Source organism: Cataglyphis hispanica, chromosome 8 (assembly GCF_021464435.1).
Source record: "Cataglyphis hispanica isolate Lineage 1 chromosome 8, ULB_Chis1_1.0, whole genome shotgun sequence".
NCBI classification, from domain to species: domain Eukaryota; kingdom Metazoa; phylum Arthropoda; class Insecta; order Hymenoptera; family Formicidae; genus Cataglyphis; species Cataglyphis hispanica.
The window spans coordinates 702,503-720,302 of NC_065961.1; the positions used below are offsets into that span (position 1 = coordinate 702,503).

The 17,800-nt window shown below is 30.2% G+C and overlaps 3 protein-coding genes across 3 annotated transcripts; 1 reads left to right on the plus strand and 2 right to left on the minus strand.

Moving 5' to 3' along the window:
* Window positions 1-5,232: 5,232 nt before the first annotated feature.
* LOC126851786 (cysteine-rich with EGF-like domain protein 2) lies at window positions 5,233-6,971 on the minus strand. Its single transcript, XM_050596113.1, has 4 exons — window positions 6,594-6,971; window positions 5,768-6,425; window positions 5,582-5,677; window positions 5,233-5,514 (listed from the first exon to the last, which is right to left on the minus strand). The coding sequence occupies exons 1-4, from the start codon at window positions 6,762-6,764 to the stop codon at window positions 5,294-5,296; spliced, it is 1,146 nt and encodes a 381-aa protein (XP_050452070.1). The 5' UTR covers window positions 6,765-6,971; the 3' UTR covers window positions 5,233-5,293.
* A 260-nt stretch (window positions 6,972-7,231) lies between these two features.
* Window positions 7,232-17,101, plus strand: LOC126851770 (coatomer subunit alpha). The gene is made up of 6 exons (XM_050596075.1): window positions 7,232-7,414; window positions 12,107-12,522; window positions 13,030-13,838; window positions 14,042-14,989; window positions 15,095-16,264; window positions 16,339-17,101. The coding sequence occupies exons 1-6, from the start codon at window positions 7,335-7,337 to the stop codon at window positions 16,540-16,542; spliced, it is 3,627 nt and encodes a 1,208-aa protein (XP_050452032.1). The 5' UTR covers window positions 7,232-7,334; the 3' UTR covers window positions 16,543-17,101.
* On the minus strand, window positions 7,785-9,300 carry LOC126851787 (uncharacterized). The gene is made up of 2 exons (XM_050596115.1): window positions 9,118-9,300; window positions 7,785-8,903 (listed from the first exon to the last, which is right to left on the minus strand). The coding sequence occupies exons 1-2, from the start codon at window positions 9,148-9,150 to the stop codon at window positions 7,878-7,880; spliced, it is 1,059 nt and encodes a 352-aa protein (XP_050452072.1). The 5' UTR covers window positions 9,151-9,300; the 3' UTR covers window positions 7,785-7,877.
* Window positions 17,102-17,800: the final 699 nt, after the last annotated feature.

The window sequence follows — 17,800 nt, forward strand, 5'->3', positions numbered from 1 at the left end:
TTTGAATTTATATTAGGTAATCTAGTCCACAAAAACATTCCAAAAAATGTTATGGATATAAAATTGCTTAATATGTCTAAACCTGATGCATTATAGAAGAAATAGTCACAGTAGACGATATTTGATTGCGGGAAAGTGTTGTAGAGTATTCGTCCACCTAGTGTCAAAACATAGTATTTTTATTGAATTTCTGCGTTCTATACTATGTCTTTTAGAAGCTGTGTATTTTTATTAAATTTTTAATGTCGTATATACGACATGATTATCAGTTCAAATAACATAAAGTGTGTATATAAATGAATAAAAATAAATTTGTAAACAAGACATTGTTTACATATTAAATTATTATAAAAGAGTGCATTAAGCAGACTTTATATATAATATCTGTATAATGTTATCAAATTATACAATTAAAATCATCAGCAATCTGAAAAGAAAAATATTATTTTAAAAATAAAAAATAAAGAAAAAATGTATAAAAAAGAAACCTTTTTAACCATACAAATCTGTGTTTTACAAACTAAAAAAATTCTAATTCGTTAAAAATCGATTATATGTTGATAGGACATGATATGTTTCTCTCTCTCAGTTACTTAACTAATAACATCGTCCTTATATCTTTTTTATGTATTATAGTGAGCATGTTCGTTACCTTTCTTAAAAAAGTTTTTTTTAAAAAGATTAATCATAACATTGAAATTTTTTCAAATGCTAGAAACACGTGAATATAATTGTATATATATATATATATATATATATATATATATATATATATATATGATATGTATAGTGTAAAATTTAAATTTAAACTATTTATTTAAAGAAATAAATTTTTACAAAGCTGAATATACAGCGATTGTACTATGCTGATACAATTGTATGCCAAAGTTCACCATCTGTTGTATGAATTTGTGTTTTTATATGCTTCTAAAATAAAAAAAAAATAATAGTGAAGGAATGTGTATCTGGAATGAATCTTTAAAAAAAAATAAAACTCAATATAATTAATTCTTTCAAACTAATATAATAAATGACTTTTTATAACATATCTTTAATCATATCAGTCATTTATCAGAATATATATTTACATAATTAAATTAGTTTTATTCTTTTGAGCACATTTTAAATAAATACAATAATTAAATAAAAATAATAATTCTTGTTGATTTAATAAATTAATAATGAAATTATAACAAAACTGAGAAATAATTGGCCTAAAATATTGCACATATGTTTTTTCTTGTCTTATAATGATCTCATATAAGTCTATCTCACTCGCGCATTCCAACTCATAAGTTTTTTAGGTTCTCTTAAATTCTTGTTTTAATAGGCTTTAAATTTAGGCTTCACATTCTCTCTTTCTATTAGTTCTCTCTTATTATTAGTTTTATGATAGAAATAGACAGCTTTAATTATTTTATTAAAAGTGTGAATGAAAAAATGATTTATATAAAAAAATAATAAATAAAAATTATTTTTTCATCTTTATACATATGTATGTATATTTAGGAATAAAAAATAGTAAGAACTCGCAAGATATATTATTTCGTTATTGCTATATAAAGTTATGATGTGATATATTTAAAGATATGCAACATAGATATATTAAAATGGACTAAAAAAAATTCAAAATATTTCAATTTTAATATATGTATAAAAATGACATTTTTTATTCTCAAATAATATTTTTATTTATCATTAAATAAAATACTATGTTTGGTAACAATAAACAAAACTATTTGAAGAATTTCTCTCTCTCTCTCTCTATAGTCCAAGGAATTATTATCTTATTATATTACAAACTAATTATTTTTTTTAATTATATAACGTTATCCTGGATTGATCACTGTCAAAAAATGTGATAAATATGTATATTTTTTATATTGAATATTGCTTATAACATATTCAAATAAATTGTAGCTTATGTAGAAAATTATCAAAATTTAACTACGAGAAACTATTTTTTAGTGTAGCCATCTAGCGACAGATTCCATAATTGATTTTTATTGTTCACAAATTCATCAAGAATAATAAGTCGTGTTACACTTTTTATCTTTTAACAAATATCGTATGAGTATGTATTGATAAATATCAATGCAATTGTGTTTACATAGATTAAAAATAATTTTTATGCACGAAAACATTTTCGTGACAAAACTATTCTCATATAACAGAATTTCAGGAAGTAAATATATATTTTAGTAAAATATATATATATATATATATATATATATATATATATTATATATAGTGTAATAGGTATACTTGGCAGGTTCTAACGCAGGAGCTTCGAGGGAGGCGAGGGAAAACCGCATTTGACTTGAGGGCGGGAAGTCTAATGTCACGCGGACGGCTTCTCCTCGTCCTGCACCCCCTCGAAGGTCCTGCGTTAGAACTGGCCTACTATTATGTATTACATAAATTACACATTTTCAATACATTTTTATTTTGTTTTTAATTTAACAATGACGAGTTAATTAGTGTTTTATGCGAAAATGCTTCGCGCGAAACCGATGGTCTTGTTTTCCGCAAATATATGCTCCCATATATATTTTATATACATATATACATATATTTAGAAGCATTACTATATAATTCATCGCAGAATCTCCTCTATATCATCATTTAGTCACTTATCGTAAGAAAGAAGAAACTTTATTTTGGATTTTACGTTAGGGGTATACGTCCTACTTGAAAAATATTTCAAAAAATATCATGGATATAAAGTTGTTCAATATGTGTGAATTTCATATGTCGCAAAGATATAATAAAATCTACAATATTAAATACGAGAAAGTAATACAATATTTCTCCACCTAGTGGTGTAAAATTAAAAGTCTTTATAGCTAAAACTGGCTGCATTCTCTCTCTCTCTCTCTCTCTCTCTATCTCTCTCTATGCATCTCTCTCTGGCATGCCTTAAGATTGTTGATTATAAACCACATTTATGCATAAACACTTTCTTTACATGTTTAAGAACATTGCGCACACATTGTAATTTTAAATGTATTTTTACTTTCTTATGTATTAGTATTTATGGCGCTTGAGGGGATTTTGTCCCAGAGCGCTTTATAAATAAAGCTCTCTCTCTCTCTCTCTCTCTCTCTCTCTCTCTCTCTTTTCTAGAATTTATCTTTCTTCTTTCAACGTGAAGAGAAGATAATAAATTATGAATTAGAGCCACGTACCGCCAGTGCTAAAGTAGTAGTGCTAGTGAAAGAATAGATCTCAAATTTAATCGATCTATTGTTTTTAGTTGTGTATTATGTGTACTTCTGTTTATATTAGGCAAACATAACTGATGAAATTTTTAGATTTCAGAAATGTGAATAATTATTATTTAACTATTAAATGAATTGCATTACTAAAATATTTTTATTTATATTCTTATTTTTTATTCTAATATTCTTTAATATTTTTAACAGTAGATATTTCCATATATTATTTTCCCGATGCAATAGTAGTAGCATTCTCGTCCGATAATAAATAATATTAAATAATGTATACAATCATTTTTCATGCTATTTAATATTATTTATTTTATAAAAATTGGTAATGGACGATTTCAGTATCAGGCAGAAAGAATAATCAAATATTTTTTAATACATATTTGTGCTATTATTATTCAATATTTTTTACATTTATTCTTCGATTTTATAAATAATAAAAATAACTAAAAAAATACATCGTTTAAATAATTATTATGGATTGTCAATGCATAGACATATATAAATGAGACATATGTAAATTATTATAATATATAAACAAATATAATAAATTCCGTTATTATTTTTCTATTATTATATATATTGCCAAATAGTTATAATGTTCTATATAAAAATATATAGAGACACACAATAATAATTACATTATAAAAAATCAGATATATGAAAATCTTATCATTTTCTAGGTGGCAGAAGTAATATTATTTTGATGCCATTTCGGTGTATTTTGACATATAATTATATCATCATATAATTATATAATATGTCAATATGTAAATAATACCATTATGCTAATTGATCATTATCTAATATAACATCTTTTTTAATTGCTTTGCATCTTTTTTTCTTGTAGAATAATTATTATAGATTTACAAGTGTAATGACGCTTCTGTTCAAGTAAAAGAAAGATTCATATCAATTAAAAATATATATTATATCATATTAAATAATATCAATTAGTATAATGCGAATTATTTATTATACATTGACATATTATACTTTCATTAATAAAATCAAAGAAAGTTTTGCTCTCCTTGTCCTAATCGATCAGCCAAATAATTTGAAGCACTGTAACTCTTTAACATCTGAACCATTAAAGAAAGAAAATGCACTTATAAAAAAAATATATATTATACTATACATATGACCTCTTACAATGACTTCTTTTAAAAACATGCAACTTTTGTATGTAAAAATTTTTCATGCAATACATAATTTATAAGTTATTCAAGATATGCAAGGATTTCATATCCTGTATAGTTAGTTCTTATTTAAAAATTTTAATATGACACAAATGCAATAAATTTTTTTAAAGTTTATTAGTGATAGTATTTTCATATCTTTTCATTACAGTCAATTTATATTATAGTGTTATATATATTTAGATATATATTCGCAAAAATTGTTTAAATTTTTCTATAAATATAAAATTATGTAAAATGTACCTACACATAATGTACTTATTTTAAATATATAATGTACATATCTTCTTTTTCTTATCATTTTATATTGAGATATATAGTATATTTACAGTAACATAATATATATGTAATGTATAATAAAGATATTTGAAACACAAGAAAACTTATTCTCTTCTTTCTTCAACTTTGTCAGACAAGACAAAAGGTATTAAAAAGCTAATCATAAAATACATATAAAAACTGTATATATTCTTGAAACATTCTAATATCTTGATAAAAATCACATAATTATATAAAGTGAGGATATAGATATTAGAAACATATATGTACATAGAAATATGTATATAGAATTATAGGAACATATCTCAAAATACAATTTCTTAAAGGCAATAAAAATACTATTATCAAATAAAATTAATTCTTTTTAACTTATATATATTTTTTAAATTATATATTAATGTATATTATACAATATCTATATAATATTATTATATAATATATTAATAATATTATATAATTATATAATATTAATTATATATTAATATTATAATCTATATTCATATGAATGATTTTTCACAATAATGTGTATGTGTATAACACAATATTATATAATAAAATTTCATAGAATTATTTAAATTATGTTCCTATTTAAGCTGGTCCTAGTATATCCATATTTGCCGTTGTATCTTGAACATTGCTATGCGCAATCATGTACTCTGATACAGATATATATATTGCGACCAGCAAGCCAATAATACTTGCTGCATAAATATTACGCTGCAAGATAATACATATCGCCACACAGAGCCCAAAATACGTCAGATATCGCGCCAGATTTTCTTGTTTTTTGCGGCCAAGAAGATCTGAATCTAATAACATAAATCATCAATGTTATTTAAAATATATCATACATTATTTTATTTTTTGTATACTTACTTATACACATATTATCCTTTTTATGGTGTCCCTCAGCACATTTGATACACATGTCCGGGCCATCACCAGTGCAACCATTGCAAGCTTTGTCGCAGGCTAGAAAGATTTCAAATTTTTAATTTTAACATATTCAAAATTTTTTTTAAATAATGAAATTTCTTAATAATTTACAGCATATGTATATACCTAAACACGTATAACTTCCTTCTTTATTAATGCAAAATTGATTGCCAGGACAGATCTCATCACTCTTTATACATTCGTCAATATCAAAGCAGCCTTTGCCTTCAATCATGTGCCATCCATTGGCACACTTTTCACAATCCTTTGGTCCAGCCCCTCTGCAAGATCCATCGCACGCCGCGTGGCATGCCGAACATAACAAAGTCTTTTCATCTTTATAAGATTCATAGTATCCTGGAGCGCATTCTGAACAAATATCTCCGATATATCCTTTGTCGCAAAAGCAACCACCATTTCCTTTTCTTGTACCAGCTCCTTTGCACTTGCCATTGTTACTACAGATTTTATCTGGATATCCTGGACACGGCTTACAATTTGGACCATAATGATTCTCTGGACAACAACGCTCCGTTTTTTCGATGCAGATATAATTGTGTATATCTGGATGAGTGTCTTGATGTTTGAACCACCACTCCTCTATCTGACCTTCCAATTCCTCCGCTAAAGATTGGCACTGCGTCTCGCCATGTTTAACTTCTTTACATAAGTTCTCTTGTATCTCGACTAATCTAATTTCGCTTCTCGAATATGAACCTAGCTTGTCCTCTTCCCAGGCGCTATCTCCACCCTCAAACTTTCCACGGCTCGTTCTTTCTAGACCCTACAAAGAATTTATAACTTGTAAGGTTTTACATTGATTAAAAAATTATGTAATATCTAAATATAATTGACACATTTTTACTTTTAACATATTTAATATAATTTTAATATATAATTTGTGTTAAAAATTATTTTCTGCATAAAATTATAAAAGCAAAAATATGTTTACCTTTTTAAAACTACCGGTAAGTATTTTGCATGCTGCACAGGGTGGGAATATTTGAGATTTACGTTCCTCCTTATCAGCCGGCTTTTCTTTCTCACATTGGACGACGTTCATGCAAATCGATGCGATTATAAACAAGTTGAGGAAAACAATGGCACTGGTCGGCACTTGCATTATACCGCGCCGGCTATCGACACAATTATGATTTATAAAAAATATAGGAAGCACAAGAGGGGAATGTATTTGTTACTCTCAAAAAAAGTGGTAACGAATGTCTTCTGAATTTTTATTCTATCACTCAGATTAGCTCATAATTGCGGCAAATAATCTCATTTGAAACGATTGACAGATGGATATCCAAGGGTTAGACGGACCAGACGACAGAACGTGTCTTCCGCGAGTGCGCATGCGCGAGCCGCTGACCAATCGGAATTCACCGCGTACAATTGTCGGATGTGTTTCAAATTCCTTGGTCAACGGTCGGCGAAAAGCTCGTTTGAGCAGCCAATCAGAAGCGCGAGCGCTGCCAGGATGCTTCTAGGGAATTAATTTTACAACTAGAATCTCACTAGCAAAAAAAGTCAGGCGCATAACATCTATGCATCCGTATCGGTCATTATAATTTATAATTCGTGGTCAGGTTTAGTGACGTGTCTCCCGTCGTGTGTCAAAAAGTGAGGAATTTTGAGAGAGTGATGTGTACTTAATTTACACGGCGTGTCAAATAAAATTCAAATAATCAAGATGTTAACGAAATTCGAAACGAAGTCCGCGCGAGTGAAAGGATTGTCCTTTCATCCCAAACGTCCCTGGGTACTTGCAAGGTAAAGTGGCATCAGTTTTTTACTTCTTCATTCTTTCGTGACATTTTGACGCTTGTAAAATGTTTTTTTTGCGAAAATAATGTTTTATTTAAATTATCTATTATGATGAGAAATTATTGAGTGAATATTTTTGAATATATGCAATATAGCATGTTGACATAGACATAACCTTTCATCTACTGCACAGTGCTTTAATTAATCTGTGTGTGTGAACATGGATATTGATAATTTTATAAAGAGATTATATTTTTTTTTATTAAAAATTATTTTTATATTAAAAGAAAAAGATTCACAATTTATGTAAATGTCAAAGGATTTTTATTTTAATATAATTCAAACAATATGTAATATAAAATTGCACAAGCTCCGTTACATTTTATTCAAAATTCTATTATTATTAATGTAATTGTCAGAAGGTACAGAATACAGTCAATTTTAATTTTTTATTTTCACGTCTTTATACTTATGTTTTAGATGTTGCCATAGTTGAGTTCTCCATCAAAGGATTTGTTTCAGTATTTGCAAGTTCAGTAGTATTTGTTTCATCCTTCATAGTTGGTTCAACAGAACTTTCAGATGTCATTGCAAGATTTACAAGATTACTACTTGTAATTTCTTCTTCTACTTTCTTAGATGTAGTCATGAATTCCAGTTGGTCTGTGGAGATAGCAGATTTGGTTGACGTTTCATCAACTTTATCTATCATTAATCCCAGATTGGATCTTGATTCTATTTTACTGGATTCTATAGAGTTGGATTCAGAGGCGGTAGCATTAGTTTGTGAGCTTTCAATATCATTTAATTTCAGAGAAATTCTTGTACCTTGAGTAGCTGTTGATGTATGTTCATTGCTATTGCTAGGAATCGTGATTGCTGCTCGATAAAATAATGGCACAGAGGGATTGTAAAGATTAAAATTCTGCAATGGTAGTCTTAACTGGGAATAGAGATCATGAGGATAACTTTGTATCACACTTGGTGTCACGTGATATCTTGGAAGCACGGTTGGAAAGTTCAGTAAATTTGTTCTGAATGCAGGATACGGTAAACCCACAAAGGAGGTTTGCTGAAGAGGTACTTGGTGTTCAACAAAATTATCATTCGCTTGAAAGTTCTTTGATAATTTCTTCTCTCCTCTGAAATTTTCAGGACTCAAGTTAAAATCTTTCTGTATATTCATACTCATTTCTTCAGGCTTAGATGGTTGTTCTGAAGACATTAAAGTCTCTTGAGTTTTCTCCAACATATTTCTTCTTGACAGTTTCATCGAATCCATTTCATGTTGCAATCTGCTCAGAGAATCAGCACCGATTGTAAAAACAACATTACTTTCGCCACCATTTAAATCCTGAGTTGCATAGGAGTAGCCGCTGAAAGCAGGATTAGACTCAGATTCTGTGTATATCAATCGTGGAGTGTTAGAAAATGCCAGGTGAATGCCATCGTATGAAACAGAGTACGTTCTCACTGATGTTATGCCTATAAAAAGCTAAAAAAAATAAAAAAAAATAAAAAAGAGACATGTATGATTTTGCTTGACATAAATATATTATTATTAGATTATTAATTTTAGCAAACAAGGCTGATGAATTGTGTGATATAAATAAAAATTGTGTTCAAAAAATTGATGTTTTGGATTTATTAAAATAAAAATTGAATATTTCGAGGTAGAAATTTTTATTTATATGCAAATGCATACTTACAATAACAGTGCAAAAGAACCGCGGTAACGCCATTGTCGAGAGTCGACAAAGGGATGTGGATCTAATGCAATTAAGGAGCACACTACCAGGATGCGTAATAATGTGATCTCTTATACACGACGTGCATTTCACGCCCCACTCTCGTGCGTACACCTCCGCTTCTGACGACCTGATTCCACAGAAATGTCCTGAGGGGATATACGGGGTCTGTATTTCGATCTGTATTGATCTGTATATCGTCAGATTCGTCAAAATTATGTAGCACATATAGATCGAATTTCGGATATTTTCATCGCGTATCGTGATGCATCAATGAAAATAAATCGTTTCACTTAAAAGAAAAAGTTAATCTTTTTTTTCACCATGCATGTTTTTTTTATTTAAACTCTCTCTCTCTCTCTCTCTCTCTCTATATATATATATATATATATATATATATATATATATATATATATATATATTGAGATAAAATAATGATAAAAGTGAATATTTTAAGGGATATTTGTTAATAGTTTATATGGGAAGATACTTTATATAAAATTATATGAAATTAAAGTATAAAATATTTCATAAATTATTGAATTTCTGATATAGACCATACTCTTATAGTTTTTAACATCAAATATTACAAGAAACCGTTTTATGTAAATGAATTGGAATAATTTCACTTAAAAATGAAAATGACCTTGAAATAATCCTCTGACCTTGACACAAGATCAAATGAAGATCATTATCTGATGACCCGAACTTCAACACCGAACAACTTTTATTTGAACACATTTTTTATTCGACTTTATTTTGCGAAAATAAAAAGGGTGACAAATTAAAATGGGATCTCTATCCATATATAAACATAGGTCCATTTATTACACGGTTATGACAAAAAATTTTAAAATCTAGTGATTGGAAATATGGTGATCTTGGACGTCAAGGACAACTATTTAATTGTATCTATATGTTTTAGTATATTTATTAGGAAAATTAAAAATATTTTCTTTCATAAACATTGTTTTATCAATCCACAAAATTCATAAAAAAAAAAAAAATCATCTGCATGTATGTACTTATGCATATCTGTAATAAAGCTTTTATGATTTATGTTTATATAACATTTTTTTATTGTTATACATAAAACACACTAGTGCAGTTTAGCCGTAAAAAACCTAGAACACCCTGTGATATTTTTAAATAATATACACAAATAATATTTATTTTAACATATTTTATAAATAATAAAAAATAGTAATATTTTTAATTCTGCAAAGTGTAATTTATTTTTACATACACTTGTTATGTCTACCATAAAATATTATAATAAAAAATATAAAATATAATTTAAAATATAATAAAATATAATTTCATTATTTATATATAAATTATGTTTTTGAGATATTAGAACTAGAATGTAATAAATCATTTTCTAAACTGGTTTAACATCGAACTAATGACGAATTTGGCAATCATGTTTGATCTCTTTGTTAGATAGGTATGAGTGAGTGGTTCGTCACGGCAGTTATTTAATATTCATGCATATTTTAATAATGATCACTAGGAGGAGATCGAACCAAAAGCAATTATGCGGGATACGTTTGGTATTCGATTAAGTAACAGGCGTACCACGCCTTTTTCCGAAGATAATAGAAATAAAATACACAAGGTGGTTAAAAGTGCGATTCACACAAGAATCTATTAAATTTCATGTAAAAAAATTATTATTACAGATTTTTTATTTTAGAGTGAATATTCACTTATTTAGAGATAATGGAATTTATTAAGGATGTTCTGGATGTACAATAGTAGCAAAAAATTGTCAAAATTAAAAAGAAAACATGTTTCTTACGTTTATACTGTTTGAAAAATGAAAAAAATAAAATTGGGTTATGAAAAAAATTAAAGTATCGCAAAATAATATGGATTTTGACATATTCGTAAAAAAAATAGTTGTAATTAATATTTTTCCTAATTTATGGCAAAAACTTTTGATCGTGAATATCCTCTGAAATCAACTGCAAAAAAACAATGAAAAACGAGTAATTTGCATAAAGAGAAAAAGAGACAGATAATATTTTTCTACAATTTTTAGTGAATAACTTTTAAACGAATTAGTGGATCTAAATCAAGTTTTGCACAAATATTTATTAGAATTTCCTTAATATATGTGAAAATTTTTATTTCATTGGTAATATTTTTTTCTTTGTCAAATTTGTCAATAAGTTCTACATTAGGCGGTTTTTCATTAGAATCAATAGTAACTTTAAATTTAAATAATTTCCAAACCATTAAGAGAATTATGCTTTTGTTAGTATTTCGATATATGTTACATACATCCTTAATTTCATGTTATTTGTGATAATTCTTATCTTTAAATTTGTGTTATTTTTGTTCCATTGTAATATCGGGACACCCTGTATCGAGGCGTAGGCCCGAAATCCAGTTTCCAAATGACCTCTATATTTATACTTTATTTTGTAACCGCCCAGACGAAAAAATCATACGAACCGCCGGTTTTCGCAATCCAAGCCTCTCGTAAAATCCCTGATATACCTTACAGCAATTGAAAAGGATAATACTTATTGCGGGCAGACCAATTTCATAAGGTGTACCATTCGAGATAAAGAAAATACATTTGCATGTACTAAAAATTACAGGTATTACGTAACACACTAAAGGAATGAGAAATATTTTGCATTGACAAAATTTAATACTTTGAAATATAATTATTATAAATGAAATATAAATTAAGTATAAAATATAAAATAAATAAATCTATTCAACAAATTTATCTCATCCCCATCTATTAATTTTATAAAATATTTATATATTTACAAATATTTACAATTTTTATAGATTAATATTTTTATAAATTTATAAATTTTTATAAATTTAATATTTTTATATTTTTATAAATTTTTATAGTTTAAATTAATTAACAAAAAATATATTACGCTTTAAATCTTTATTTATTATACAATTTATGAATGAATTTCAGTTTGCACAATGGCGTCATCCAACTGTGGGACTACCGCATGTGCACCCTCCTCGACAAATTTGACGAGCACGACGGACCCGTACGAGGAATATGTTTCCACAATCAGCAGCCGCTGTTCGTTTCCGGCGGCGACGATTACAAGATTAAGGTCTGGAATTACAAACAACGTAGATGTATCTTCACCCTGTTGGGTCATCTGGATTACATCAGGACCACAGTGTTTCATCAAGAGTATCCCTGGATACTCAGCGCTTCGGACGATCAGACTATCCGTATCTGGAACTGGCAAAGTCGCACTTGCATTTGCGTATTGACTGGGCATAATCACTACGTAATGTGCGCCCAGTTTCATCCTACGGAAGATATCATCGTGTCGGCTTCGTTAGATCAAACGGTCCGCGTTTGGGATATTTCTGGTTTGTGCAAAAAAAATAATTTTTTTACACAAACACACTATATGTATGTGCATATAACATGCATATTAAGAATTTTGAATATTTTATCAAAATAAAAAATTTAACAAATAATATTAAATAACTTAAGAATTAATATTAAATAATTTTAAAAAATAATAAAAAATTGGAGAATTAAATTTTATATTTAATAAAAATTTAATAAGTAGCCTTTTGTTTTATATATTGTTATGAACTAATGGCAGGCATTCTAACACTTTTAAGATCTCCTTATTTTAAAGTTCTTTTTATATTATATTATAATTTTATTGCAAATATTTATATTTTTTATATTATATTAATATACATATTATAATATAATATTATAATAATATTATAATATATTATATTAATGTTTTTAGAATTTAAAGTTTCATTTGAAATAATAAAAAGTAATCGAAAATGACCCCATTCTTTTCATAATCATACAATGGCAAAGAAGAATTCTTCAATAATGGATTGTAATTGCAGGATTACGGAAAAAGAATGTGGCACCAGGTCCGGGAGGTCTCGAGGATCACCTGAAGAATCCGGGGGCGACCGATTTATTCGGCCAGGCCGACGCGGTGGTGAAGTACGTCCTCGAAGGTCACGATAGAGGCGTAAATTGGGCGTGCTTCCACGGTACGTTACCTCTGATCGTCTCCGGAGCCGATGATCGGCAGATCAAGATGTGGCGGATGAACGACGCTAAAGCCTGGGAAGTAGACACGTGTCGCGGCCATTACAATAACGTATCCTGCGTGTTGTTCCATCCCAGACAGGATCTCATCCTTTCCAATTCGGAGGATAAAAGCATCAGGGTCTGGGACATGACAAAGCGCACGTGTTTGCACACGTTTAGACGGGAACACGAGAGATTTTGGGTTCTGGCCGCTCATCCGACTCTGAACCTCTTTGCCGCCGGTCACGATTCCGGAATGATCATCTTCAAACTTGAGAGAGAACGTCCCGCGTACGCGGTTTATGGAAATCTTCTGTATTACGTGAAAGATCGTTTCCTTCGAAAGCTGGATTTCACCACATCGAAGGATACATCGGTGATGCAGATTCGCAGCGGGGGAAAAACGCCGCCCTACAGTATGTCGTACAATCAAGCGGAAAATAGCCTTCTAGTGTGCACAAGATCACCATCGAATATCGAGAACAGCACTTACGACTTGTACATGATACCGCGCGAAGGAGATTCGAGCACGGATGCTGATACCAAACGAGCGTCCGGTGTCACCGCAATCTGGGTTGCCAGGAATCGATTCGCTGTATTAGATAGAGCGTACTCGGTAAATGAAGCTATTTTACAATGATTTCAAAATTTAGAAACTTAATTATTTTGTTTAAATTAATTCAAATAATTTTGTGTATATTATGATTATTTTAGCGCTAATTTTTACTTGTCTAATTAATTTTTTTCTTGCACATGACAATTCTACTCATATTTTTGTAAAATACACATTTTTAAATGATAAATATTTATTTTTTTCAGTTAGTTATCAAGAATCTGAAGAACGAGGTGACGAAGAAGGTACAAATTCCAAACTGCGACGAAATATTTTATGCCGGCACCGGCATGCTACTTTTGCGCGACCCAGAACAGGTAACACTGTTTGATGTACAGCAGAAGAGAACTTTGGCGGAAGTGAAAATCGCAAAATGCAGATACGTCGTGTGGTCCAGCGACATGTCTCACGTCGCTTTGCTAGCTAAACACACTGTCAACATTTGCAATCGTCGGTTAGAGTCTCTCTGTTCTGTGCACGAGAATACAAGAGTAAAGTCCGGCGCCTGGGATGATTCTGGTGTGTTTATTTACACGACTAGCAACCATATTAAATACGTGATCAGCAACGGCGATCACGGTATCATTCGCACGCTAGACTTGCCGATCTATGTCACGAGGGTGAAGGGGAATCAAGTTTACTGTTTGGATCGAGAATGCAGACCGAGGATCCTTCGAATAGATCCGACAGAATATAAATTCAAGCTGGCACTGATTAACAGGAAATACGAAGAAGTTTTACATATGGTTCGCACTGCGAATCTCGTTGGACAGTCGATTATAGCGTATCTGCAGCAGAAGGGATATCCAGAAGTAGCGCTTCACTTTGTGAAAGATGAAAAGACGAGATTTGGTCTCGCGCTTGAATGTGGTAACATCGAGGTTGCGCTGGAAGCGGCGAGATCTCTCGATCAGAAATCGTGTTGGGAAAGCTTAGCGCAAACTGCTTTGCTGCAAGGCAATCATCAAGTTGTGGAAATGTGCTATCAAAGAACCAAGAACTTCGAAAAGTTGGCCTTCCTTTACCTCATAACTGGCAACCTAGAGAAGTTGCGCAAGATGATAAAAATTGCTGAAATTCGAAAAGACGTATCGGGACAGTATCAAGGAAGTTTGCTGCTTGGCGACATTTACGAGCGAGCCAAGATTTTGCGGGTATATATATATATATATATATATATATATATATATATATATAATTAATAATTTTGTTTATTTGAAAAAAGTTTATATATATATTTCTATTTGAACCCTTTGTAGAACTCTGGACAAGCATCGTTGGCGTATGTCACCGAAAAAATTCACGGCATATCAAACGAGGAGGACGACGCCCAGTATGAGTCGATGAGCGAAGAACTTTCTGCACTAGAGAAGGGTGCTATATATCTCCGTCCACCTGTACCTATTCAACAAGCTGAGAACAACTGGCCGTTGCTGACAGTTTCTAAAGGTTTCTTCGAGGGTGCGATGATGTCTCGCAGCAGGACTCAGGTGGCCGCCGCTCTCGCTCTGGAAGACGATGGTGCAGCGACACCCGAAGGTTGGGGCAACGACGAGGAACTTGGTATAGACGACGAAGAACTCGTGGACGCGGAAATTGCGCCGGAAGGCGAGGAGAGTCCCGGATGGGACGTCGAAGACGTCGATTTGCCACCGGAACTCGAGGTTGCGACGACCGCCAATGAAGACGGTTATTATTCTCCACCTACTAAAGGAGTTCCACCAACGCAACATTGGGTTAACAACTCCAAACTTCCAATCGATCACATATTGGCCGGATCATTTGAGTCCGCTTTCAGATTATTGAACAATCAAGTCGGAGTGGTGGAATTCGGGCCTTATCAATCTCTGTTTTTGAATACGTACGCTCGCTCCAGAACATCCTACGCCTGTCTGCCTAATGTACCATCGTTATACGGATATCCGCAAAGAAACTGGAAAGATACCAACTGGAAGGATGCTACATCGAAAACTGGCCTACCTGCGGTGGGATTACATCTTACGGAACTTGTTCAGCGTCTTCAGGTGTGCTACCAACTGACAACCAACGGAAAATTTGCCAAAGCGATAGAGAAGCTACAGGGAATCTTGCTAAGCGTACCATTGCTCGTAGTTGATACCAAACAAGACATTGCAGAAGCTCAACAGTTGATTCAGATTTGTCGCGAGTATATCTTAGGTTTGAAGATGGAAACAGAACGTAAAAGTCTACCGAGAGCCACGTTAGCCGAACAGAAGAGAATTTGCGAGATGGCGGCATATTTCACACACTGTAATCTGCAACCCGTACATCAGATTCTCACACTTCAAGTAGCTGTGAATTTATTCTACAAATTGAAGAATTACAAAACCGCTGCTTCGTTCGCGAGGAGATTGCTCGAGCTCGGACCAAATCCTGAACTTGCGCAGAAAATCCGGGTTCTATTACAGGTACTTTTATTTTTATTGTAAATTGATTTATGTAAATATATAATATTTATATCTAAAATTAATTTATTTTTCAGTCTTGTGACAAGAATCCTGTCGATGAACATAAATTAGCATACGATGAACACAATCCATTCTCCTTGTGTGCAAGCACATTCACACCTATTTACAAAGGAAAACCAGAAGTGAAGTGTCCATTATGCGGTGCCAGCTATAATCCACAATTCAAAGATGCAGTATGCAAGATATGTGAAGTTGCTTTGATAGGCAAAGAACGTTAATATTCTATTTATATTGTTATCGCACTATTAGTCTTGTAAGTAATCAATTTTTTATTACATTTTCAATATATAGTTAAAGTATTATATATATTTTTGTAATAGATAATCTGTCAATTTTTATTTGTCTAACTGTAATATATGTTATTCGTTTAAAAAAATCTAAAATTGCATCTGATTTTAAGCATGCAAGATAAGCAATTTTAATAGTTTAAAATAAATTAATATATCACAGATGAAAAGAAACAAAAAAAGAAATCATATATTTTCGGCTAGTTGTACTTTGTCATTCCATGAAAATAGAAATGAATCTTGAATATATTTATTAAAACATTTGATCGATTTGACGAGCGATTATTTTGTTTCTATTTCAATTTAATTTATTTGAATACCTCTTAAATATTGCCAAAATGGAAACATAATATAAAATTCAGTCTATCAATTATCAAAGATATATCTCATGCTCCGACATGATTTATAAACAAAAAATAGAAATGTTTGGAAATATTGTAAAGAAGTACTACGTTTATAAATAAAATATCTCCTACAGATTCCTGTCATATGATATAGTAATTTCTTTGAAATAAACATACAAAATCTATAATTATAATAATTAAACATTGTATGTACTGTACTGTGACAGATATGTCTTCTTACAGGAAAATGCATACATGTCTCAATATTCACGCATCATGATTTAATTATTCGAAAAATAGCAGCATTGTTTCAATGCAATAGGAGAATGTGCGACTGTTTACAACTTAGAACATATATAAATATTAATACACAAATATACTATATAAATTAATATACTATAATATAATAAATTAAATATAAAAATATATCAATTATTATAAGATCAAATTTTAATCGGTATTTCTTGTCAAGTAATTCCTAAATAAACTTTTGTATATTATATTTATATAATATATTTATATTATCATATATTTATATTTAATATTTATTAATTATATATTATAATATATTTTTATTATTTATATATGTTCTAAGGATTACAATTTGATGTATCTGTTTGACACATGTCAAAAATAGATTAAAAAATTAAAAAGTAAACAAAGGCCTTGTTTAACAAAAAAAGCATTCAGTTATCGTTTTATCGACACTTGATGTTGATTTGTTGGTTTTAAAAGTAAGAACCAATCATGTTCGAGTGCTACTGAGCGGTTTGATCTGCTAAACGCAGCCAATAGATTCATTTAACAATATGCTTATTAATTAATAAGAGAAATCAATCATATTT

Bases quoted from the DNA above. Each gene is read 5' to 3' on its own strand.
- LOC126851786 (XM_050596113.1), bottom strand. From the start codon at position 6,764: ATGCAAGTGCCGACCAGTGCCATTGTTTTCCTCAACTTGTTTATAATC. The intron at 6,426-6,593 runs GTAAACATATTT...AATTCTTTGTAG, and splicing joins TTACCGGTAGTTTTAAAAAG to GGTCTAGAAAGAACGAGCCG. The intron at 5,515-5,581 runs GTAAGTATACAA...TTATGTTATTAG, and splicing joins AAAGGATAATATGTGTATAA to ATTCAGATCTTCTTGGCCGC.
- LOC126851770 (XM_050596075.1), top strand. From the start codon at position 7,335: ATGTTAACGAAATTCGAAACGAAGTCCGCGCGAGTGAAAGGATTGTCC. The intron at 13,839-14,041 runs GTAAATGAAGCT...TATTTTTTTCAG, and splicing joins TATTAGATAGAGCGTACTCG to TTAGTTATCAAGAATCTGAA. The intron at 14,990-15,094 runs GTATATATATAT...AACCCTTTGTAG, and splicing joins AGCGAGCCAAGATTTTGCGG to AACTCTGGACAAGCATCGTT.
- LOC126851787 (XM_050596115.1), bottom strand. From the start codon at position 9,150: ATGGCGTTACCGCGGTTCTTTTGCACTGTTATT. The intron at 8,904-9,117 runs GTAAGTATGCAT...TATTTTTTTTAG, and splicing joins GGTTCTTTTGCACTGTTATT to CTTTTTATAGGCATAACATC.